This window comes from Convolutriloba macropyga, chromosome 2, assembly GCF_964194025.1.
Source record: "Convolutriloba macropyga chromosome 2, txConMacr16.3, whole genome shotgun sequence".
In the NCBI taxonomy this organism is placed as follows: Eukaryota; Metazoa; Xenacoelomorpha; order Acoela; family Convolutidae; genus Convolutriloba; species Convolutriloba macropyga.
This window is the reverse complement of record NC_134469.1, coordinates 71,257,938-71,284,383: the sequence shown is the minus strand read 5'-3', so window position 1 is coordinate 71,284,383 and position 26,446 is coordinate 71,257,938. Positions and strand designations below refer to the sequence as shown.

General features: G+C 34.1%; 2 protein-coding genes across 2 annotated transcripts in view; one reads left to right on the top strand and one right to left on the bottom strand.

The window, feature by feature from the left end:
- Window positions 1–26,446, bottom strand: part of LOC142334674 (ubiquitin-fold modifier 1) — a 286,602-nt gene that overhangs the window by 201,456 nt on the left and 58,700 nt on the right. The window lies entirely within an intron of this gene.
- The window catches only part of LOC142334982 (uncharacterized), a 32,652-nt gene that overhangs the window by 2,114 nt on the left and 4,092 nt on the right, over window positions 1–26,446 (top strand). The window contains exons 4-7 of the mRNA XM_075383309.1: window positions 5,379–5,500; window positions 8,153–8,345; window positions 11,817–11,948; window positions 12,889–13,074. Of these exons, the coding sequence (XP_075239424.1) occupies window positions 5,379–5,500; window positions 8,153–8,345; window positions 11,817–11,948; window positions 12,889–13,074 (633 nt within the window). The remainder of the gene's footprint in view (window positions 1–5,378; window positions 5,501–8,152; window positions 8,346–11,816; window positions 11,949–12,888; window positions 13,075–26,446) is intronic.

The window sequence follows — 26,446 nt, the reverse complement described above, 5'->3', positions numbered from 1 at the left end:
AAAACTCGTCCAGCGTAAAATTCGAAATTTAAAAGATTTTTCTAAATTGGTACTTTTTGAGGAGTTATCGAGGTTTAAAGTTTTATGTGAACATGTGATATTTGCATGCTTTTGTTCACTTTTAGCGTAAATTTTGTTCAAATTAAGGCTTTTCTACAAAAATAATACTTTATAACTACATTTAACGTTACAAAAAGAATCAATTTTGAGCTTATAATAGACCAAATGGTGATAAAAAGACTAATTCTGGTTTACTATAAGTTTACTATAAAAAAACTTAGAACTCTATTTGAAAGCTCTTTAGAAAACTCCTCATAATTTTTTGTTTTCTCAAGTAACCTAGAGACTTCTCACTTTTCGTACCGAGATTCATCCGTTAATTACAAACCTGATTTACAGTCTAATGAAGCCCAATGAACAAAAAATTTGTTTTTAAGGAATCGCTCGGGTTTTTTTGGCTTCGACACTTGAGTTTTCGAAATTTCAAATGGAATTTTGATTTCATTTCTGAGGTTTTACTAAATTTTGGAGTCTTATCGCATAGACTCGTTGACTGAAAGTCATTAGGTTTTGTAATGAGCATTAACTGAACCTATATGGAGCTTTGAGTGGATAGCTAATGGCTGATAAGACTTCAAAAATGATCTTCCGAGAAAATTTTTAACCTTAACTGATCATAAACTTTTTTTCGTGAATTGAAAGTCAGTCTAAGCAATGACATGGCACCCTTCTCTTCTACTACAACAAAAAGTAAACTGATTAGAGGTTTTTTTCTTACTTATTGTTATATGACTTCAATGCCACAAGGTTTAAAAAATTTCTTCAAAAAATCTCGGACATTTTCTTACCATTGGTCGCTCTTGAAATCTCATCACATTATCCTGATATTGATATCTCCCATTGGCTGAGAGAAAATTTTAAATGGATCATGGATAAAGTTTTCAGAAAACAATTTATGTTTTTAACGGCTTCTACACTTTCTTCGCGTTTTTTACAACTGAGTTTTTGGTTTTTGCCTGTCATTGTTGTTGTCCTCATAGTCATAAGTATTATTGTGGTGTGATGTCTTATTGTTTATCCTATTTGCAAAATATCCCTGTCCTAAAATTGATGAATAACTGAGCGTATTTATGGACTTCCATTGAATGCTATTGAGTTTAATGTCTATTAAGACTTTAGAAATGACTTTCCGAGAAATTTTTTTAACACTAAACAACCTTAACCCTTATTTCGTGAACTGTAAGTCACTCTCAATAATGACCAGCCTTTTTTCTACTTCATCAAATATCAATTTACATAGAGGTTTTTGTTCTAACTATTAGTGTTATGACTTCGATGTCCGAGTTTTCATAATTTTTTTTATTTTTTAAAAAAATTTTTGGATATTTTTATTAACTTTGGTTCCTTTTGGAATCTTAGCACTTTATCCTAATATTGATAGTTGCATTGGCTTAGAGCAGACGTTCAACGGATCGTACTTAAAGTTTTCAGGTAGTAGCTTATGGTTTAAAGGGCTAGCCTGTTTTTTTAATCGTTAGGTAGCCGTAAAATGCTGACCTGTCTAATAGGCTTGTGATTGAGGATTGATTGAATAATGTTACCCAAAGCAATCAGTTTATAGCGAAATGTCTCAAAGTTTCCAATATTATACATTTTTAAGATTTCAATGACTTTTCAATCTTTTCAGTTTTTTGTTGTTGTTATCGTCAACTTGTAACTTTCTCTCATCATTGAGAGGTCCCTAACAATTCCCTCTAATTTAAAATTTAACATGTTTTCTGGTATCATGACGTAACTGATGTTTTGTTTGTTGCACAATAAGCGTTTTCATAAAAAGCTATTTGTGTGGTGTAATTGTGTTTCTTTTTCTCCTGCTTTAGCAAAATCGGGTAACGAGATATCCCAATGATTTACAAATGTCGCTCAATTGAACCTGTTTATTCAACCAGTGTAATTTTAGCTGAATTAGTATAAATAGAAATTGAAATAAAAAACATAATCTTCAGATATTGATTAATGATTTCAATGGCTTCACAAATTTTGTGTTTTGGCAATGTTTTTAATTTGTTGTTTGTAATTTTTTGAGTTTTTCTGCATCTATAGTCTGTTCCTATGGCTTAGTCTAACCAAAGACAGGTCCTATTGGTTTAACTCTGACTTTTTAGCATATTTATCAAGAATTAGTTTGTTAAATCCAATAGTTTTCAGACTTGAAATTATTTGGTTTAAAAAAGATTGATTGATTTTTGAATTTCGCGTTAGCTAGTCTCAAGTAAAGAAAAATCTCATTTGCCGTGTAGTCAGGAAAAATCAAATTTGGGTAATTAGGGTTTTGTCTGAAATTTTTGTTTTTTGTTTTTGTTGTTTTTTTCTCGTAGTCTTTTCAATGCAGATCTCGCTGTAATGAGGCAAGGAATTATTGAATTCAAATAGCAGTTTGGTTGTGTGACAATTTTTTTAAAACTCAAAAATCTATTTTTGATTATTTCTTTATCAAAAATGTAAATCAGCAGACAGTTAAGTCAAAAATGTAATTGAGCGCCGGTCGGAACATCATGTGCGAACGCACATTAACGAGCGTCCTTGTTTCATCTAAATTTGGTCAGATGAATTTTCTCAGATTGGCAATAAGCGTGTCGAAAATTCAAATATTCCAACTTACTAATGTACAGAATTTCTGAACAAGATTTGGCTCTTTCTGACCGTTTTCTAGTAAAAATTAAAAAATATATGATCAAAATTTTTGTATAATTTCAAATTACGATGAAGTTGTACTTCATATGCAGCACTTCTCGGGGTGTTTAAACGTTTTAATCAAATACCATGGCTTTATTTTGTAATAATTGATTCGAGTTGGGGGTCGAACCATGTATCATTTTTATTACAACTATTTCCTGTAAACTCGGCAAAAGGATTCCGGGCGGTTTGTCGGCCAAAACATTTGTCCATCCTTGTGAATTCCAATTTTTAGTTAGGGTCAAACTATTTTACTGTTCAATTTTTTAATTCCAAATTTACTGCTCTTCTAATCTCCAAAGTTCTGATATAAGTATCAGAAAAATACAATCGATTGGATGCGAAAAATACGATTGGATCTATTCTGTAGGTTTCCGGGTCGAGAAAAAATTGGAAAAATATGTAAGACAAGCGGTGAAAAGTTAGTTTTTTCATCGCAAATTTCGTACATGATTTTGCGGTGAAATGCGGTGAAAGCGGTGAAATTATGTAAGTTCACCGCTAGAGTTAGCGGTGATCTTACAAAAATTCACCACAATTCACCGCTAAAATATGTAATTTCACCGCCTTTACAAGGGTTCGAACCCCTCACCTCCTGCATGTCATCCACTTATTCTTCCAGTGCACTCTCTCGCAGTAACTTTTAGTATTTTTTTGAATATAAAGCGAACTCCCTGTACTTTCTGTAAAACATGCGCGGTGAACTTTTGTAAGATTTGCGAATTTAAGCGGTGAAATGTGATGATTTTTTGTAAGTTCACCGATTACTCTAGTGGTAAAATTACATAAATTTACCGCTTAGAAAAGTGTCAGAAAGATGTAAAATTGAGGGGTAGATTTAGTGGGAGGGTAAATCTAACAATTCTTTCCTTACTCCCCATTAATTTCACCGCATTCTTTGCTGATCTCACCCATTTTTAACAATTTTCTCTGGGCGGTGAATTTATGTAAGTTCAACAATAAGTTGAGTGGTGGCATTATGTAATTTCACCGCATTTACCGCTTATCTTACACAATTTGGACACTTTTTTTCGAAGCGGTGAATTTATGTTATTTCTCCTTTTCAATGCAGATCTCGTTGTAATGAGGCAAGGAATTATTGAATTCAAATAGTAGTTTGGTTGTGTGACAATTTTTTTAAAACTCAAAAATCTATTTTTGATTATTTCTTTATCAAAAATGTAAATCAGCAGACAGTTAAGTCAAAAATGTAATTGAGCGCCGGTCGGAACATCATGTGCGAACGCACATTAACGAGCGTCCTTGTTTCATCTAAATTTGGTCAGATGAATTTTCTCAGATTGGCAATAAGCGTGTCGAAAATTCAAATATTCCAACTTACTAATGTACAGAATTTCTGAACAAGATTTGGCTCTTTCTGACCGTTTTCTAGTAAAAATTAAAAAATATATGATCAAAATTTTTGTATAATTTCAAATTACGATGAAGTTGTACTTCATATGCAGCACTTCTCGGGGTGTTTAAACGTTTTAATCAAATACCATGGCTTTATTTTGTAATAATTGATTCGAGTTGGGGGTCGAACCATGTATCATTTTTATTACAACTATTTCCTGTAAACTCGGCAAAAGGATTCCGGGCGGTTTGTCGGCCAAAACATTTGTCCATCCTTGTGAATTCCAATTTTTAGTTAGGGTCAAACTATTTTACTGTTCAATTTTTTAATTCCAAATTTACTGCTCTTCTAATCTCCAAAGTTCTGATATAAGTATCAGAAAAATACAATCGATTGGATGCGAAAAATACGATTGGATCTATTCTGTAGGTTTCCGGGTCGAGAAAAAATTGGAAAAATATGTAAGACAAGCGGTGAAAAGTTAGTTTTTTCATCGCAAATTTCGTACATGATTTTGCGGTGAAATGCGGTGAAAGCGGTGAAATTATGTAAGTTCACCGCTAGAGTTAGCGGTGATCTTACAAAAATTCACCACAATTCACCGCTAAAATATGTAATTTCACCGCCTTTACAAGGGTTCGAACCCCTCACCTCCTGCATGTCATCCACTTATTCTTCCAGTGCACTCTCTCGCAGTAACTTTTAGTATTTTTTTGAATATAAAGCGAACTCCCTGTACTTTCTGTAAAACATGCGCGGTGAACTTTTGTAAGATTTGCGAATTTTAGCGGTGAAATGTGGTGATTTTTTGTAAGTTCACCGATTACTCTAGTGGTAAAATTACATAAATTTACCGCTTAGAAAAGTGTCAGAAAGATGTAAAATTGAGGGGTAGATTTAGTGGGAGGGTAAATCTAACAATTCTTTCCTTACTCCCCATTAATTTCACCGCATTCTTTGCTGATCTCACCCATTTTTAACAATTTTCTCTGGGCGGTGAATTTATGTAAGTTCAACAATAAGTTGAGTGGTGACATTATGTAATTTCACCGCATTTACCGCTTATCTTACACAATTTGGACACTTTTTTTCGAAGCGGTGAATTTATGTTATTTCTCCGTTACCAGGCGGTAAGCGTTTTTTTTCAGAGCATTCACCGCCTGATTCATGTAATTTCACCGCATTCACCGCTTATCTTACATTATTTTGCGTTAAATGGTGGTGACACCTCGACCCGGGTTATGCGACCTTGTCCTCCTTGCAACAGTTGCTGTTTTTGTTGTAGGTCTGAAGCACTGTTACAAGCTATTGATTGACTTGGGTCCAGTGAGTCATGACAAGGCCGTGGCTGCGTGTGGGTACTTAGGAGGAGCTACTGTCGTCACTTTCGACAATCCAGGGGACGAAGTAAGCAACTTTTTGGATGGTTATTCTTCCTTCCAATTGTTTTTATTATCTGCTCTTAAACCAAATTCATAGCAATTATTGTAAACGTGTTGGTTATTTTTTATGCAATTTTTTTTCAAAGTAAAGCTTGTAGCCAATATAAAGCCAGTTGCAGCATAGCAACAACAGGGGACTGCTAGCCGAGTGGTCAGTGCATCTGGTGATGGATCGTGAAGTCAGTGGTTCGAATCTCGGCGGGGTCAAATGTGTTTCCACCCACCTGTCGTTTGAGAGCAATTCTTCCGACATTATTCTGTTGATGTTTTTTCTTGCTAACTGTTTGTCAATTTCTAATGCAAGTTATTACTGACTGTTAGCAAATCAGTAAAAATGAATGCCCAATGTTAGCCCAGGATGAGGTCCGCGACCAAGACAGGTATTGCGCAGACCAACTTGGGTTGCGAACAGGAAGTTTCAGACCAAACATACACAGAAATAGGTATGGGCCAGATCGAAATAGCTTTGGCTACCCTTAGCCAGACCAAACAGTGTTTGGCCACCATTGACAAGAATGAACAATATCTGACCAAACATTTGGCCAGACAGAACTGACCTAAGGACAGGCCGTTGTTCAGACCATTGGCCAGACCGAATAGAACCTAGACCAGAATATTGTCCAGACCAACTTAAACTTGTGGAAGCATCCAATAGAAATTATAATCTGTGCGGTTCACTTTTCTGAACGAGAATTGGAAATAAATATGAACTGAATGAAAAAAATTGTCAAAAACCGTCAATTTAAAGACAATTGCAATTTTCAGAAATTGGATTGATGAAGTAGTCTAATCGAGACATATGCATTGGTTACTAACCAACGCTTATATCTAGATTAGACTACTTCATCAATCCAATTTCTGAGCCAGTGCTTTCCATATTCTATAAATATGTGCGGCATTGACTGCTTTTCAAAATAACAGCCGATCATTGATAGTATCAATGATCGGCTGTTATTTTGAATTGCAGTCAATGCTGCACATATTTAAATAATATGAAAAAGACTGCTTCTTTTTTCGACGAGAAAGTTGAGTGCTAAAGCAGACATGTAGAAATAAAGATTTTTTTGGCTAGCCTGTGAAAGACAAAAACAAGGTAGCTTTGTTCTCTTCACGGATTCGCTAAACATTCAGGTTTAACTAACTAAATATTGACTTCCACAAAAATTCTGATTACTTTGCGCCAGAAACGAAGTAGAAGATCTAAAAAAGTTCAATGAAATTTTTTTCTAAAAGAGAAACAATCATTTGAACTTTGAATGCTACTCTTATACTGAGATATTATCAGAACCTCAAATCAACATGACATACATTTTGTTTGAGAGTGATTTTGATGTCTTTGCCAATAAAATGATATTTTGTGGGCTTTTTTGAGACAAATAAAAACATTTAAATTATCGTTTGTACACGGCGAAGAGAAATTTTACGGCAGTGTAAAAAGCAAAGAGTTCTGTATCACAATGCCTAAATCGTCATTAAATGAGTTTTTGGAACCCAATTTTCAATTTTTTTAAACGAACAGAAAAGTTTTTAGTTGCCATGTCAGGTTGGTTATTTAAGATTGATTTGTAACGTAAAGTATTGCACTGATATATGGCCTGAGTTACTTCGTATATGAATAAGTTATCCGAGAGTACTTTCTATATAGGTTTAATTTTGCTCAAGAATGCTTTCAGAAAACAAGTTAAAATCACAAAGCCAAAACCATTAGCAATTATAAAGTATGCAGATTAGGGTAACGTCAAATAGGGATACGAGTCATTCAATTTGTTCGGTTTATGAGGCTATTGGCATAGTTTTTGTGTGTTGAAGTGCAAGTAAGATTTATCTGATAAATTGTTGAAATTTTATATACTGTTATAGATTGTCTGGCCAAACTATTTTAGATCATCTCAATCGCACTGATCAGACTGAAGATGTTTTTGAATATCCTCTCCGTAGGATGCAGCACCCTAATATACGTGTGTCGCGTTTATTTAGAAAGACCCATAACTGTCAACTGCACTCCAAAAGTTATTCGAAATTTAAAAATGCGAAAATCTAAAACAAAACGTGACTGCGCCTGCATCTGTTCACTTTAAACAGTTCGGATACTTTTCGTTTGCCCCCCCCCCCTCAGTACATTATGCACTCTCAGTTACAGAGCACGCGCCATTACATAGTAAATCATTATGTAGAAATACTGCACTCACTAACCGGGGGATTGACAAACGGAGAAGATCCAACAATTCAATTCATGTGCAAATGGCAACGTAGCACTTGGGAACAGCTAGTAACAGCGTTGAAAAAAGTTTAAAAGTTTACAAGCAGTTAAGTTAATGAAATTATTTATGAACTTATATCTCTTTGTCACAATATGTAGTAATATATTTATGGGCAAGGTGTATTTAGCACTCACTTAATTCAAGTCTGCGGAAAAATTTCAGGTCATGATAATCTGACTCAGCAATTGAGCCAGAAAATTTTCGGGTCTCTGCTGTCCACACCCCAATTTCACTTTAATGGCAGCAATCTTAAATATGAGACTGTCATTTAGTCGCTTGGGGATAGGCCCACTCATGAAGAGAGGGATGAAGCTGCTTTAGAGGGTAGAGCCAGCTTTTGCCAACATTTTTTTCAGCAAACTCTGCGAACCCACATGTACAATGAATACGGAACTCAAATTCAAGACGACAATGCTTACCTGGATGCTTCCGGATTCTGGACTGGATATGTGAGATTTTATGGGAAGTTCTCGAATCCCTTCGTCAACATGTACTCAGGTGTCCAAGTACACAATGATCTCTTCACTCCAAGACAACCCAACAACTTGGGTAGGCTCTTATCTGATTACAATAGTAACGACCGCATTCAAATCTTGCAAGATTCTTGCGGGATTAACCATATCTTTCAACGTTAAGCCATTGCTTCAACGTTCTAAAACGCATGTTTACACCAGTTCAATGATTGATGGACATACATAACCTCTCTTGTCGAAATCACTCCCCCCTTGATTAACCCCCCCCCCCCAAACCCATGTAAGAGTAGGGGGGTAATTGTCTATGTGGGGCAAAACGATGTAAGATTAGGGGGCAATGGGGCTAATGGGGAGTAGATTCATGTAGATGAGCCGGCAAGAACAGGGCAAGCATGCATTGATGGTTTAGAGTCCATGGATTATCAGCTGAGGGTACAGAGGTTGCGGGTGTCAGTCTTCGAGTATATGGGGCTAAAATGTAAGATTACCCCGGGCGAGAGACAATGGCTATCTTGTAAGATTCTTGCACGTTCGTTCCAGTTGAGTTGCACTCTCATTGGTTCATCTGCGAGCAATATTTTATTTGAAATTTGCTTTTCAATATAACAAGCTCAATTTTTTGCCTCAGTACAAAATTGTTAAATTTTACTTTTGGTTTAATACCGAAAGCTGAAGCTTCAGAAGCATGAAATCATTATAATTTTTTTTTCAATTTTTGTTGTGCTTTTTTTCAATAACAAGTTCCTGAATTAATTGTCTTTAAATAGACGTTTTCATATTATACTCAATCTGGAGAAACAGAAAAAGAACATCTATATTCGTGCGTCAATTACTATCGGGTATTATTGTATTTCACAAAAATATATTTTCTAACTTTCAAGTTTTACACTATAGAAAAAAAATTAAATCATTTTTTTTTCGTTATGTCAAACATCGTCAATTTTTTTATGCGGCATTTATCTTGGTTGCCTAGGAAAAAGTTGTGTGACGAATTTTAATCTTGTAAGAAATTTATAAGACAAATATTATAAGAATATTGCAAGACGAATACTTAGCTTGTAAGATTCTGTCAGAAAACCATGTAAGAGGATGCATCCTCTCGTAAGATTGCAACAGAATTCTACAAGATCTTACAAGATAGCAATCTGCAGCCCGCTCGGGTAGTGCTTGCAAGGGTGATAAACTCCCATCTACTCTTGTATCGTTTTACCCCCCCCCCCCCAAAAAAAAAATAATAATACAAAAAGAATTATGAAGAATTGCCCCTTCTCTTGCACCATCCCCCAAAATTGCTCCCCATAACCCTCAAAATTTCTTCTCCTCGAAGTTAAACATTTAACTTTAACAAGGTTTAACTTTAGGTGTTTTCGGTCAAGATATTCAGGAGAAGATGTTATATCTACCCGTACATACCGGGCGCGCCAAGTCGACTTCAGTTCTGAGCAAGTCCATTTTGGGTACATTTTCAGAACAATATTTATGTCACGTTTTGCTCTTGCCAGTCTTTTCCACGGCTTGGTCCAGACTTGCAACTCTTAATCTATGTCTTGAGCAACTCTGAAAAGTCTCAAAACGACAAAGAGAATGTCTCAAAAAACATTAGTTGCTTCTCAAAAGCAAAAAGAACCTGTACAATTTCGATCGACTTAATTTTTTTTAAATTCACATCCTTGTTGAGTATGTTGAATATGTGGTTCTAGAGATTCACCTTAACAAGCAGCAAACTCTTTCAGCATGTAGTTTTTGTTGCTGAATATGTTCTAACAATTGCAGTCTTTCGACCTTTGAAATTTGATGGTTAGTTGGTTGAACTAATTCTATCTATCACTGTTTTATCCACACCAAATTTTATGCTTGACATAACCCTATTGCATGAACTTATCGTCTGTGTAGATTAAGAAATTAACGGAAAAATAATCCAGAATACAGAGTGAACATTTAAATGCATTAGTTGCAGAACTACCAGTACCAGTACGCACAAGACAAAATATCGCGCATTCAAACTAACAACGTAATAACATCAGAATTTTAATTTTTAAATAATTAGCTCACCTCAATTCAGTGTTGAATGGCCTCGACAAGAATCCGGATGGTGCGTTCTTTCATGTAAGCGGCCCAATATTAAATAATCTGTCCGATGTTTGAAAATGATAAATGCAGCTCGGAAACTTTCCCCCAACTTCAATAAAGTAGAAGCAGAGTGGTTTATGTGAAAAACAGCTGAATCTTATAAAAGCTTGTGTCTGGTGAATCAATGTTTGATGCTTTTAGTTTTCAGACTTTTAAAATTTTTCAGACTTTCAATAATTATTCCCTGAGATAAGTAAAAGAGATAAATCCTTTGCTTTTCTAAGCGAACAGGAAAATTAGGAATCAACCCACAATGACCGCCAGCGTGTGATTTGCTCCATTTTGGCCCAAACAGAGCTAAGATTTTTGCAAGTTCTTCTCAGCAAAAAAAATTATTATTCCTGAGTAAAACTGCAGCCAACAGCTATCTTTCTTTCTGGCTGGATTTTCCAATTAAAACTGTTGAAATATCAAAAACACTTAAACAACGGAGTTTTAATATTTAAAATTTAGCAATTTTTGTATCAGGATATCGACTGATATATTTAAAATTTAGCAATTTTTGTATCAGGATATCGACTGATCAGCGACAACGCACAAACGAGACAAACCAAGATTATAGCTCAACCAGAGATTATTCTACATAATGTAAACTTGTTTGTTTAACAATTTTCTGTTCAAATAAAATTTTTCAGCCGCCTAACCCAACATTTTGATTTAAGATTTATAGCATAAACAAGTCCTAGGCATACATGTTTGACTTCTAACTTTTATATCTTCTGTCAAGTCAGACTGTCATACATAGAAAGATTCCGATTTGATAGTGGTACCTTTTTAATCTGTCTAAACGTGAATCAATTATCTCCAAATAATGGATATGAAATGATGTTAACGTTTAAGAGGCGTATTAATGTCCCTTTGCTTCAATAGGAAAACGGATATATCACAAAAAAAAACAGTAAACCGCAAAAAAATTAATAGCACGAACAATAATCAACAGAAAAAATAAATGGAACTGTAGTGACAAGGAAGATAAAATATTTCTACATTTGCTTGATTCCCTACAATTCGTTAAATTTACCTGGCATTTTAAAAAAGTTTAATACTAGTAATCCCATATTTATTGATTAAATTTTTGCCACCTCACTTCTACATCATTTTATCCGTCTAAAACTACCCCTAATCTTATATCTGTTTTAAGGGGTAATTATGAGGTTTTTTTTGGGGGGCAAAGAAGTCCGAAGTCCCCCTTTTCTCCCCATTACCCCCTAATCTTACATCGTTTTACCCCCCTGCAATTACCCCCTAATCTTACATCTTTTTGGGGATAATTTTTGCGGGGTTAAAATCTGAAAATTCCCCCCATTATCCACCAATACCACCCTATCCGATCATCGTTTTACCCTCCACAGACAATTACCCTCTTCTCCTGCATAAGTTTGGGGGTAATCATGGGTTTGCACCTTTGATTTTTTAGTGTTGGGTGTTTATGGACAGGAGAATTGTCTAGCCAGAAAAAAGTTCACAATGGCCAGTGTGCACAAGAGGAAGAGGTGGACGGGTTTGGACGATTACACATGTGGTTTCCCACACTGGGCCATATGCATGCGTGAGTAATTATAATAACAAGGGAATCTATTCACTCATACGCAAATGCATACATAATGCTTAACCATATACAAATAGGGGTGCCTGATTTACGGGGGGAGGGAAGAGGTGTTGCTGGCGTGAATTGCTGGCATAACTATGCGACCCAACAAGTAAAATTTGTGGCAAAATAAAGCGGTATAAAACTTTGAGTGCTCTTGCATGTAAGCTCAAAATCAATTACTGAATTTGTATGAAAACCAAATTTATTCTTGTTCAGCGCCCATGTACTCAAATGTAGACTGCAAATGCGATATATAAGTTTTAAAGGCCTTGTAAATGCATTATATGGGATTTTGTGACACCGGAAATTGTTTTATAAATCACTTCCATGCATGATTTCCAAGAATTTTTAAATTTAAACAGAAATTGAATATATTTCATTTTTCGGCTTTCAAATTTGTTGTCTGATATTTATATGTTTTGCAGATTATCCAAGACTACTAGGAAATTATAGGTGACTTAATAAGATTACTAAGAATCATGAATAATTTATTAAGAAATTTAAAAAAAGTTAAATGATGGGTGACAAAGATAAACAGAGTTTTACCTAATTTTCTTTTGATTAATTGCTTAATTTTTTCTTTGAATAACAAACTCAACGTTTGGTCAAATTATTCAAGATTTTTGATATTTGATGCAGTTATGTATAAAGGAAATAAAAACGAGAAAATAAGACAACGTATTGTTGAACTTTTGACTAAAAGACCCGACAAGAACATGATTTGGACTATAACTGTTTGAATTAGAAATTATTTGAAAAAATATTTTAAGATCTTTATATATTCCGTGGTTATTTTTCTAGAAGTCTTAGATCGAGTAGAAAATTAAGGATGTCAGCTTTTTTCTAATTCATATTTGCGTAACTGTTTTGATCATCATCTTGTGATGTTCAAACTTAGACCGAGATGTGTTTGGACTGAATCAACAAGCATACAACACAGCTCTGATGAACGCCACACAAACACTACCCGCATCTGGAGAATGCAGACTGGATTGGGTGAACCAGAACTACTTTCAGCTGCACATGATGAGACGCCGTCGGATTGACGTCAACAAGGACTACAACCTGGCAGCCGAATATATGAGTCAGTTCACACACAAAACACACGCACACACACAAACACACACACACACACACACACACACGCACGCACGCACGCAAACACACTCACACACACCCACACAAACACACCCACACAAAAAGACACACAGACATATGAACAAACAAACAACACACAAACAAACACACACACACACACACACACACATATATATATATATATATATATATATATATATATATATATATATATATATATATATATATATATATAAACACTTATACACGCACACACAGACACATAAAGAAACACACATACACAAACACACACACAAACACACACACACACACACACACACATATATATATATATATATATATATATATATATATATATATATATATATATATATATATATATATATATATATATATATATATATATATATATATATATATACCCGGGCCGAGGATTTTCCCCAAAATTAACGGGGAAAAGAGTGTAAAGAGTGTAAAAAAAATATTTTTACACCGTTAGTGCTACCCTTAATAAGGGTGGAAAAAGTGTAATTTAAGAGTGTAAAAAATGATTTAACGGTGGAATAACGGTGTAATTTCTTACGATTACACTCTTCTTAATTACACCTCTAACTTATTTTTACACCCTTATTTTACACCATTAAATCTTTTTTTTACACTCTTGCACTCTTCTTCTAATAATTACACTCTTGCATTACACTTTTTCCACCCTTATTAAGGGTAGCACTAACGGTGTAAAAATATTTTTTTTACACTCTTTACACTCTTTTCCCCGTTATTTTTCGGTAAAATCCTCGGATCGTAAACCGTCTCGAAAGCACGCGGTAGTCTAATCAGATGCACTAAATGAGTCAATAAATATATTTATGGCTACAGTAGTGTCGGAAATATCTCAATTTGATTTAAGAAAATCAACTCTTGAGATTTTTCCATTATGATTTGGGTGTGTTTCCCTCTTCCTTATCTCAACCGGGCTGGGGACCGGCTACGGCGGAGTTATGAACATTCAACTATAGGAGATTTTTGAGCAAAGCACTGGCCAAAAAACCAGGTCTAAACTCTACCTCCAAAACAAAATAAAAGCAAACAATAAAATAGCTAAGAACAGTCGGAAACAATAACAAAAACATAATAAATTACAAAATATATTAAATAAAATAATATAAACAAAGAAGTAAATTTTTAAGCAAGCAAGCTATACCAGAAATTCTTTTTTCCTAGATTCTGTATACACTAGGGATATTCTATACCGAGTTTGGTTTGATTTGAACAACTTCTTGGCCCTATAAAAGATAACTATAGTTAAAATTCGCTAATCGCGAAATTCGCAAATTTCCGTATGAAATACAAACTTTTTTCCTAGGCGAGCTATACCAAAATTTCTTTTTGTTTTACACTCTAGATACACATGGGACACTCCATACCGGGTTTGGATTGATTTGTACAACTCCTTGACCCGGCGAAAAAGACCTATTTTTAAAATTCGTTATTTGCGAAATTCGCAAATTTCCGTACGAAAAACTAACTTTTTTCCTAGGCAAGCTATAGCAAAAATTCTTTTTGTTGTAGACTCTATGAACACAGGGAATAGATCATACCAAGTTTGGTTCACTTTGGACAACTCTAAGACCTAATCAAAAAGACCTATTTTTAAAATTACATATTTGAAATAATCGCAATTTTTCGTTTAAAAACCTAACTTTTTTCCTAGGCAAGCTATACCGAAAATTCTTTTTGTTTTACCATCTAGATACCCATGGAATACTCCATACCGAGTTTGGTTCACTTTGGACAACTCTAAGACCTAATCAAAAAGACCTATTTTTCAAAATTATTTAAAATTAACTATTCGAATTAATCGCAAATTTCCGTATGAAAACCCAACTTTTTTCTAGGCAAGCCATAACAAAAATTCTTTTTGTTTTACACTTTAGATACACATGGAATACTCCATACCGGGTTTGGATTGATTTGGACAACTCCTTGACCCGTCGAAAAAGACCTATTTTTAAAATTCGTTATTTGCGAAATTCGCAAATTTCCGTACGAAAAACTAACTTTTTTCCTAGGCAAGCTATAGCAAAAATTCTTTTTGTTGTAGACTCTATGAACACAGAGAATAGATCATACCAAGTTTGGTTCACTTTGGACAACTCTAAGACCTGATCAAAAAGACCTATTTTTAAAATTACATATTTGAAATAATCGCAATTTTTCGTTTAAAAAACTAACTTTTTTCCTAGGCAAGCTATACCGAAAATTCTTTTTGTTTTACCATCTAGATACCCATGGAATACTCCATACCGAGTTTGGTTCACTTTGGACAACTCTAAGGCCTAATCAAAAAGACCTATTTTTCAAAATTATTTAAAATTAACTATTCGAATTAATCGCAAATTTCCGTATGAAAACCCAACTTTTTTCTAGGCAAGCTATAACAAAAATTCTTTTTGTTTTACACTTTAGATACACATGGAATACTCCATACCGGGTTTGGATTGATTTGGACAACTCCTTGACCCGTCGAAAAAGACCTATTTTTAAAATTCGTTATTTGCGAAATTCGCAAATTTCCGTACGAAAAACTAACTTTTTTCCTAGGCAAGCTATAGCAAAAATTCTTTTTGTTGTAGACTCTATAAACACAGGGAATAGATCATACCAAGTTTGGTTCGATTTGGACAACTCTATGACCCTATCAAAAAGACTTATTTTTAAAATTTCTTATTTGAAATAATCGCAATTTTTCGTTCGAAAACGTAACTTTTTTCCTAGGCAAGCTATACCGAAAGTTCTTTTTGTTTTACCATCTAGATACTCATGGAATACTCCATGCCGAGTTTGGTTCACTTTGGACAACTCTAAGACCTAATCAAAAAGACCTATTTTTCAAAATTATTTAAAACTAACTATTAGAATTAATCGGAAATTAACGTACGAAAAGCTAACTTTTTTCCTAGGCAAGCTATACCAAAAATTCTTTTTGTTTTACACTCTAGATACGATACACATGGGATACTCCATACCGGGTTTGGATTGATTTGGACAACTCCTTGACCCGGCGAAAAAGACCTATTTTTAAAATTCGTTATTTGCGAAATTCGCAAATTTCCGTACGAAAAACTAACTTTTTTCCTAGGCAAGCTATAGCAAAAATTCTTTTTGTTGTAGACCCTATGAACACAGAGAATAGATCATACCAAGTTTGGTTCGATTTGAACAACTTCTTGGCCCAATAATAAATAACTATAGTTAAAATTCGTTATTCGCGAAATTCGCAAATTTACAATCCGACCGAAGATTTTATGAACCAGACCGAAGAGAACTCAAAAAATCGACGGCACGCCATCTACGTCCCCAACATGAGGTGCACAAAATCCCAGCGGGGGGGAAACCGACTAACCGGCGTCTCAACGGGGCAGGGGGGGAGTGCACCTCATGCGGGCCCGAGGCCCTCAGCTTAGAATAATAGTAAGACTGAAATAGACTTTGCTAGGCAAGCTATACAAAAAAATACTTTTTGTTTTACCATCTAGATACCCATGGAATACTCCATACCGAGTTTGGTTCACTTTGGACAACTCTAAGACCTAATCAAAAAGACCTATTTTTAAAATTACTTATTTGAAATAATCGCAATTTTTCGTTAAAAAACCTAACTTTTTTCCTAGGCAAGCTATGCCGAAATTCTTTTTGTTTTACCATCTAGATACCCATGGAATACTCCATACCGAGTTTGGTTCACTTTGAACAACTCTAAGACCTAATCAAAAAGACCTATTTTTCAAAATTATTTGAAATTAACTATTCGAATTAATAGCAAATTTCTGTATGAAAACCCAACTTTTTTCCTAGGCAAGCTATAGCAAAAATTCTTTTTGTTTTAGACTCTAGGTACCCATAGTATACTCCATACCCCGTTTGGTTTGATTTGGACAACTCTATGACCCTATCCAAAGACTTATTTGAAATAATCGCAAATTTCCGCATGAAAAACTAACTTTTTTCCTACGCAAGCTATAACAAAAATTCTTTTTGTTTTACAATCTAGTTACCCATGGGATACTCGATAACAAGTTTGGTTCACTTTGAACATTTCCTTGACCCGATGAAAAAGACCTATTTTTAAAATTCGTTATTTGCGAAATTCGCAAATTTCCGTATGAAAAACTAACTTTTTTCCTAGGCAAGCTATACCAAAAATTCTTTTTGTTTTACAATCTATTTACCCATGGGATACTCGATAACAAGTTTGGTTCACTTTGAACAACTCCTTGACCCGATGAAAAAGACCTATTTTTAAAATTCGTTATTTGCGAAATTCGCAAATTTCCGTATGAATAACTAACTTTTTCCCTGGGCAAGATATACCAAAAATTCTTTTTGTTTTAAAATCTAGTTACCCATGGAATACTCGATAACAAGTTTGGTTCACTTTGAACAACTCCTTGACCTGATGAAAAAGACCTATTTTTAAAATTCGTTATTTGCGAAATTCGCAAATTTCCGTATGAAAAACTAACTTTTTTCCTAGGCAAGCTAAACCAAAAATTCTTTTTGTTTTACAATCTAGTTACCCATGGAATACTCGATGACAAGTTTGGTTCACTTTGAACAACTCTTTGACACGATGAAAAAGACCTATTTTTAAAATTCGTTATTTGCGAAATTCGCAAATTTCCGTATGAAAAACTAACTTTTTTCCTAGGCAAGCTATAGCAAAAATTCTTTTTGTTTTACAATCTAGTTACCCGTATAATACTCGATTTCAAGTTTGGTTCACTTTGAACAACTCCTTGACCCGATGAAAAAGACCTATTTTTAAAATTCGTTATTTGCGAAATTCACAAATTTCCGTATGGAAAACTAACTTTTTTCCTAGACAAGCTATACCAAAAATTCTTTTTGTTTTACAATCTAGTTACCCGTATGATACTCGATACCAAGTTTGGTTCACTTTGAACAACTCCTTGACCCGATGAAAAAGACCTATTTTTAAAATTCGTTATTTGCGAAGTTCGCAAATTTCCGTATGAAAAACTAACTTTTTTCCTAGGCAAGCTATACCAAAAATTCTTTTTGTTTTACAATTTAGTTACCCATGGGATACTCGATAACAAGTTTGGTTCACTTTGAACAACTCCTTGACCCGATGAAAAAGACCTATTTTTAAAATTCGTTATTTGCGAAATTCGCAAATTTCCGTATGAAAAACTAACTTTTTTCCTAGGCAAGCTATACCGAAAGTTCTTTTTGTTTTACCATCTAGATACCCATGGAATACTCCATACCGAGTTTGGTTCACTTTGGACAACTCTAAGACCTAATCAAAAAGACCTATTTTTCAAAATTATTTAAAATTAACTATTAGAATTAATCGGAAATTAACGTACGAAAAGCTAACTTTTTTCCTAGGCAAGCAATACCAAAAATACTTTTTGTTTTACACTCTAGATACACATGGGATACTCCATACCGGGTTTGGATTGATTTGGACAACTCCTTGACCCGGCGAAAAAGACCTATTTTTAAAATTCATTATTTGCGAAATTCGCAAATTTCCGTACGAAAAACTTACTTTTTTCCTAGGCAAGCTATAGCAAAAATTCTTTTTGTTGTAGACTCTATAGACACAGGGAATAGATCATACCAAGTTTGGTTCGATTTGAACAACTTCTTGGCCCGATGAAAAAGACCTATTTTTAAAATTCGTTAATTGCAAAATTCGCAAATTTCCGTATGAAAAACTAACTTTTTTCCTAGGCAAGCTATACCAAAAATTCTTTTTGTTTTACAATCTAGTTACCCATGGAATACTCGATGACAAGTTTGGTTCACTTTGAACAACTCTTTGACACGATGAAAAAGACCTATTTTTAAAATTCGTTATTTGCGAAATTCGCAAATTTCCGTATGAAAAACTAACTTTTTTCCTAGGCAAGCTATAGCAAAAATTCTTTTTGTTTTACAATCTAGTTACCCATGGGATACTCGATACCAAGTTTGGCTCGAGTTGGACAACTCCTTGACCCGATGAAAAAGACCTATTTTTAAAATTCGTTAATTGCGAAATTCGCAAATTTCCGTATGAAAAACTAACTTTTTTCCTAGGCAAGCTATACCAAAAATTCTTTTTGTTTTACAATCTAGTTACCCATGGAATACTCGATGACAAGTTTGGTTTATTTTGAACAACTCTTTGACACGATGAAAAAGACCTATTTTTAAAATTCGTTATTTGCGAAATTCGCAAATTTACGTATGAAGAACTAACTTTTTTCCTAGGCAAGCTATAGCAAAAATTCTTTTTGTTTTACAATCTAGTTACCCGTATGATACTCGATATCAAGTTTGGTTTACTTTGAACAACTCCTTGACCCGATGAAAAAGACCTATTTTTAAAATTCGTTATTTGCGAAATTCGCAAATTTCCGTATGGAAAACTAACTTTTTTCCTAGGCAAGCTATACCAAAAATACTTTTTGTTTTACACTCTAGATACACATGGGATACTCCATACCGGGTTTGGATTGATTTGGACAACTCCTTGACCCGGCGAAAAAGACCTATTTTTAAAATTCATTATTTGCGAAATTCGCAAATTTGCGTACGAAAAACTTACTTTTTTCCTAGGCAAGCTATAGCAAAAATTCTTTTTGTTGTAGACTCTATAGACACAGGGAATAGATCATACCAAGTTTGGTTCGATTTGAACAACTTCTTGGCCCGATGAAAAAGACCTATTTTTAAAATTCGTTAATTGCAAAATTCGCAAATTTCCGTATGAAAAACTAACTTTTTTCCTAGGCAAGCTATACCAAAAATTCTTTTTGTTTTACAATCTAGTTACCCATGGAATACTCGATGACAAGTTTGGTTCACTTTGAACAACTCTTTGACACGATGAAAAAGACCTATTTTTAAAATTCGTTATTTGCGAAATTCGCAAATTTCCGTATGAAAAACTAACTTTTTTCCTAGGCAAGCTATACCGAAAGTTCTTTTTGTTTTACCATCTAGATACCCATGGAATACTCCATACCGAGTTTGGTTCACTTTGGACAACTCTAAGACCTAATCAAAAAGACCTATTTTTCAAAATTATTTAAAATTAACTATTAGAATTAATCGGAAATTAACGTACGAAAAGCTAACTTTTTTCCTAGGCAAGCTATACCAAAAATTCTTTTTGTTTTACACTCTAGATACACATGGGATACTCCATACCGGGTTTGGATTGATTTGGACAACTCCTTGACCCGGCGAAAAAGACCTATTTTTAAAATTCATTATTTGCGAAATTCGCAAATTTCCGTACGAAAAACTTACTTTTTTCCTAGGCAAGCTATAGCAAAAATTCTTTTTGTTGTAGACTCTATAGACACAGGGAATAGATCATACCAAGTTTGGTTCGATTTGAACAACTTCTTGGCCCGATGAAAAAGACCTATTTTTAAAATTCGTTAATTGCAAAATTCGCAAATTTCCGTATGAAAAACTAACTTTTTTCCTAGGCAAGCTATACCAAAAATTCTTTTTGTTTTACAATCTAGTTACCCATGGAATACTCGATGACAAGTTTGGTTCACTTTGAACAACTCTTTGACACGATGAAAAAGACCTATTTTTAAAATTCGTTATTTGCGAAATTCGCAAATTTCCGTATGAAAAACTAACTTTTTTCCTAGGCAAGCTATAGCAAAAATTCTTTTTGTTTTACAATCTAGTTACCCATGGGATACTCGATACCAAGTTTGGCTCGAGTTGGACAACTCCTTGACCCGATGAAAAAGACCTATTTTTAAAATTCGTTAATTGCGAAATTCGCAAATTTCCGTATGAAAAACTAACTTTTTTCCTAGGCAAGCTATACCAAAAATTCTTTTTGTTTTACAATCTAGTTACCCATGGAATACTCGATGACAAGTTTGGTTTATTTTGAACAACTCTTTGACACGATGAAAAAGACCTATTTTTAAAATTCGTTATTTGCGAAATTCGCAAATTTACGTATGAAAAACTAACTTTTTTCCTAGGCAAGCTATAGCAAAAATTCTTTTTGTTTTACAATCTAGTTACCCGTATGATACTCGATATCAAGTTTGGTTTACTTTGAAGAACTCCTTGACCCGATGAAAAAGACCTATTTTTAAAATTCGTTATTTGCGAAATTCGCAAATTTCCGTATGGAAAACTAACTTTTTTCCTAGGCAAGCTATACCAAAAATACTTTTTGTTTTACACTCTAGATACACATGGGATACTCCATACCGGGTTTGGATTGATTTGGACAACTCCTTGACCCGGCGAAAAAGACCTATTTTTAAAATTCATTATTTGCGAAATTCGCAAATTTCCGTACGAAAAACTTACTTTTTTCCTAGGCAAGCTATAGCAAAAATTCTTTTTGTTGTAGACTCTATAGACACAGGGAATAGATCATACCAAGTTTGGTTCGATTTGAACAACTTCTTGGCCCGATGAAAAAGACCTATTTTTAAAATTCGTTAATTGCAAAATTTGCAAATTTCCGTATGAAAAACTAACTTTTTTCCTAGGCAAGCTATACCAAAAATTCTTTTTGTTTTACAATCTAGTTACCCATGGAATACTCGATGACAAGTTTGGTTCACTTTGAACAACTCTTTGACACGATGAAAAAGACCTATTTTTAAAATTCGTTATTTGCGAAATTCGCAAATTTCCGTATGAAAAACTAACTTTTTTCCTAGGCAAGCTATAGCAAAAATTCTTTTTGTTTTACAATCTAGTTACCCATGGGATACTCGATACCAAGTTTGGCTCGAGTTGGACAACTCCTTGACCCGATGAAAAAGACCTATTTTTAAAATTCGTTAATTGCGAAATTCGCAAATTTCCGTATGAAAAACTAACTTTCTTCCTAGGCAAGCTATACCAAAAATTCTTTTTGTTTTACAATCTAGTTACCCATGGAATACTCGATGACAAGTTTGGTTTATTTTGAACAACTCTTTGACACGATGAAAAAGACCTATTTTTAAAATTCGTTATTTGCGAAATTCGCAAATTTACGTATGAAAAACTAACATTTTTCCTAGGCAAGCTATAGCAAAAATTCTTTTTGTTTTACAATCTAGTTACCCGTATGATACTCGATATCAAGTTTGGTTTACTTTGAACAACTCCTTGACCCGATGAAAAAGACCTATTTTTAAAATTCGTTATTTGCGAAATTCGCAAATTTCCGTATGGAAAACTAACTTTTTTCCTAGACAAGCTATACCTAAAATTCTTTTTGTTTTACAATCTAGTTACCCGTATGATAATCGATACCAAGTTTGGTTCACTTTGAACAACTCCTTGACCCGATGAAAAAGACCTATTTTTAAAATTCGTTATTTGCGAAGTTCGCAAATTTCCGTATGAAAAACTAACTTTTTTCCTAGGCAAGCTATACCAAAAATTCTTTTTGTTTTACAATCTAGTTACCCATGGGATACTCGATAACAAGTCTGGTTCACTTTGAACAACTCCTTGACCCGATGAAAAAGACCTATTTTTAAAATTCGTTATTTGCGAAATTCGCAAATTTCCGTATGAAAAACTAACTTTTTTCCTAGGCAAGCTATACCGAAAGTTCTTTTTGTTTTACCATCTAGATACCCATGGAATACTCCATACCGAGTTTGGTTCACTTTGGACAACTCTAAGACCTAATCAAAAAGACCTATTTTTCAAAATTATTTAAAATTAACTATTAGAATTAATCGGAAATTAACGTACGAAAAGCTAACTTTTTTCCTAGGCAAGCTATACCAAAAATTCTTTTTGTTTTACACTCTAGATACACATGGGATACTCCATACCGGGTTTGGATTGATTTGGACAACTCCTTGACCCGGCGAAAAAGACCTATTTTTAAAATTCATTATTTGCGAAATTCGCAAATTTCCGTACGAAAAACTTACTTTTTTCCTAGGCAAGCTATAGCAAAAATTCTTTTTGTTGTAGACTCTATAGACACAGGGAATAGATCATACCAAGTTTGGTTCGATTTGAACAACTTCTTGGCCCAATGATAAATAACTATAGTTAAAATTCGTTATTCGCGAAATTCGCAAATTTACAATCCGACCGAAGATTTTATGAACCAGACCGAAGAGAACTCAAAAAATCGACGGCACGCCATCTACGTCCCCAACATGAGGTGCACAAAATCCCAGCGGGGGGGAAACCGACTAACCGGCGTCTCAACGGGGCAGGGGGGAGTGCACCTCATGCGGGCCCGAGGCCCTCAGCTTAGAATAATAGTAAGACTGAAATAGACTTTGCTAGGCAAGCTGTACAAAAAATACTTTTTGTTTTACCATCTAGATACCCATGGAATACTCCATAACGAGTTTGGTTCACTTTGGACAACTCTAAGACCTAATCAAAAAGACCTATTTTTAAAATTACTTATTTGAAATAATCGCAATTTTTCGTTCAAAAACCTAACTTTTTTCCTAGGCAAGCTATACCGAAAATTCTTTTTGTTTTACCATCTAGATACCCATGGAATACTCCATACCGAGTTTGGTTCACTTTGAACAACTCTAAGACCTAATCAAAAAGACCTATTTTTCAAAATTATTTGAAATTAACTATTCGAATTAATAGCAAATTTCTGTAAGAAAACCCAACTTTTTTCCTAGGCAAGCTATAGCAAAAATTCTTTTTCTTTTAGACTCTAGGTACCCATGGTATACTCCATACCCCGTTTGGTTTGATTTGGACAACTCTATGACCCTATCAAAAGGCTTATTTTTAAAGTTACTTATTTGAAATAATCGCAAATTTCCGCATGAAAAACTAACTTTTTTCCTACGCAAGCTATACCAAAAATTCTTTTTGTTTTACAATCTAGTTACCCATGGGATACTCGATAACAAGTTTGGTTCACTTAGAACAACTCCTTGACCCGATGAAAAAGACCTATTTTTAAAATTCGTTATTTGCGAAATTCGCAAATTTCCGTATGAAGAACTAACTTTTTTCCTAGGCAAGCTATACCAAAAATTCTTTTTGTTTTACAATCTATTTACCCATGGGATACTCGATAACAACTTTGGTTCACTTTGAACAACTCCTTGACCCGATGAAAAAGACCTAATTTTAAAATTCGTTATTTGCGAAATTCGCAAATTTCCGTATGAAAAACTAACTTTTTTCCTAGGCAAGCTATACCAAAAATTCTTTTTGTTTTACAATCTAGTTACCCATGGGATACTCGATAACAAGTTTGGTTCACTTTGAACAACTCATTGACCCGATGAAAAAGACCTATTTTTAAAATTCGTTATTTGCGAAATTCGCAAATTTCCGTATGAAAAACTAACTTTTTTCCTAGGCAAGCTATACCAAAAATTCTTTTTGTTTTACAATCTAGTTACCCATGGGATACTCGATACCAAGTTTGGCTCGAGTTGGACAACTGCTTGACCCGATGAAAAAGACCTATTTTTAAAATTCGTTATTTGCGAAGTTCGCAAATTTCCGTATGAAAAACTAACTTTTTTCCTAGGCAAGCTATACCAAAAATTCTTTTTGTTTTACAATCTAGTTACCCATGGGATACTCGATAACAAGTTTGGTTTACTTTGAACAACTCTTTGACCCGATGAAAAAGACCTATTTTTAAAATTCGTTATTTGCGAAATTCGCAAATTTCCGTATGAAAAACTAACTTTTTTCCTAGGCAAGCTATACGAAAAATTCTTTTTGTTTTACAATCTAGTTACCCATGGGATACTCGATACCAAGTTTGGCTCGAGTTGGACAACTCCTTGACCCGATGAAAAAGACCTATTTTTAAAATTCGTTAATTGCGAAATTCGCAAATTTCCGTATGGAAAACTAACTTTTTTCCTAGACAAGCTATACCAAAAATTCTTTTTGTTTTACAATCTAGTTACCCGTATGATACTCGATACCAATTTTGGCTTGAGTTGGACAACTCCTTGACCCGATGAAAAAGACCTATTTTTAAAGTTCAATAATTTCAAGTTATTCGAAACAATAGCAAATTTCCGTGTGAAAAACTAACTTTTTTCCTAGGCAAGCTATACCAAAATTTTTTTTGTTTTACATTCTAGATACACATGGGATACTCCATGCCGGGTTTGGATTGATTTGGACAACTCCTTGACCCGGCGAAAAAGACCTATTTTTAAAATTCGTTATTTGCGAAATTCGCGAATTTCCGTATGAAAAACTAACTTTTTTCCTAGGCCAGCTATACCGAAATTTCTTTTTGTTTTACAATCTGCTAACCCATGGGATACTCGATAACATGTTTGGTTCACTTTGAACAACTCCTTGACCCGATGAAAAAGACCTATTTTTAAAATTCGTTATTTGCGAAATTCGCAAATTTCCGTATGAAAAACTAACTTTTTTCCTAGACAAGCTATACCAAAAATTCTTTTTGTTTTACAATCTAGTTTCCCATATGATACTCGATGCCATGTTTGGCTCGAGTTGGACAACTCCTTGACCCGATGAAAAAGACCTATTTTTAAAATTCAATAATTTCAAATTATTCGAAACATTAGCAAATTTCCGTATGAAAAATTAACTTCTTTACTGGGCAAGCTATACCAAAAATTCTTTTTGTTTTACATTCTAGATACACATGGGATACTCCATGCCGGGTTTGGATTGATTTGGGCAACTCCTTGACCCGGCGAAAGAGACCTATTTTTAAAATTCGTTATTTGCGAAATTCGCAAATTTCCGTATGAAAAACTAACTTTTTTCCTAGACAAGCTATACCAAAAATTCTTTTTGTTTTACAATCTAGTTTCCCATGTGATACTCGATACCAAGTTTGGCTCGAGTTGGACAACTCCTTGACCAGATGAAAAAGACCTATTTTTAAAATTCAATAATTTCAAATTATTCGAAACATTAGCAAATTTCCGTATGAAAAACTAACTTCTTTACTGGGCAAGCTATACCAAAAATTCTTTTTGTTTTACATTCTAGATACACATGGGATACTCCATGCCGGGTTTGGATTGATTTGGACAACTCCTTGACCCGGCGAAAAAGACCTATTTTTAAAATTCATTATTTGCGAAATTCGCAAATTTCCGTACGAAAAACTTACTTTTTTCCTAGGCAAGCTATAGCAAAAATTTTTTTGTTGTAGACTCTATAGACACAGGGAATAGATCATACCAAGTTTGGTTCGATTTGAACAACTTCTTGGCCCAATAATAAATAACTATAGTTAAAATTCGTTATTCGCGAAATTAGCAAATTTACAATCCGACCGAAGATTTTATGAACCAGACCGAAGAGAACTCAAAAAATCGACGGCACGCCATCTACGT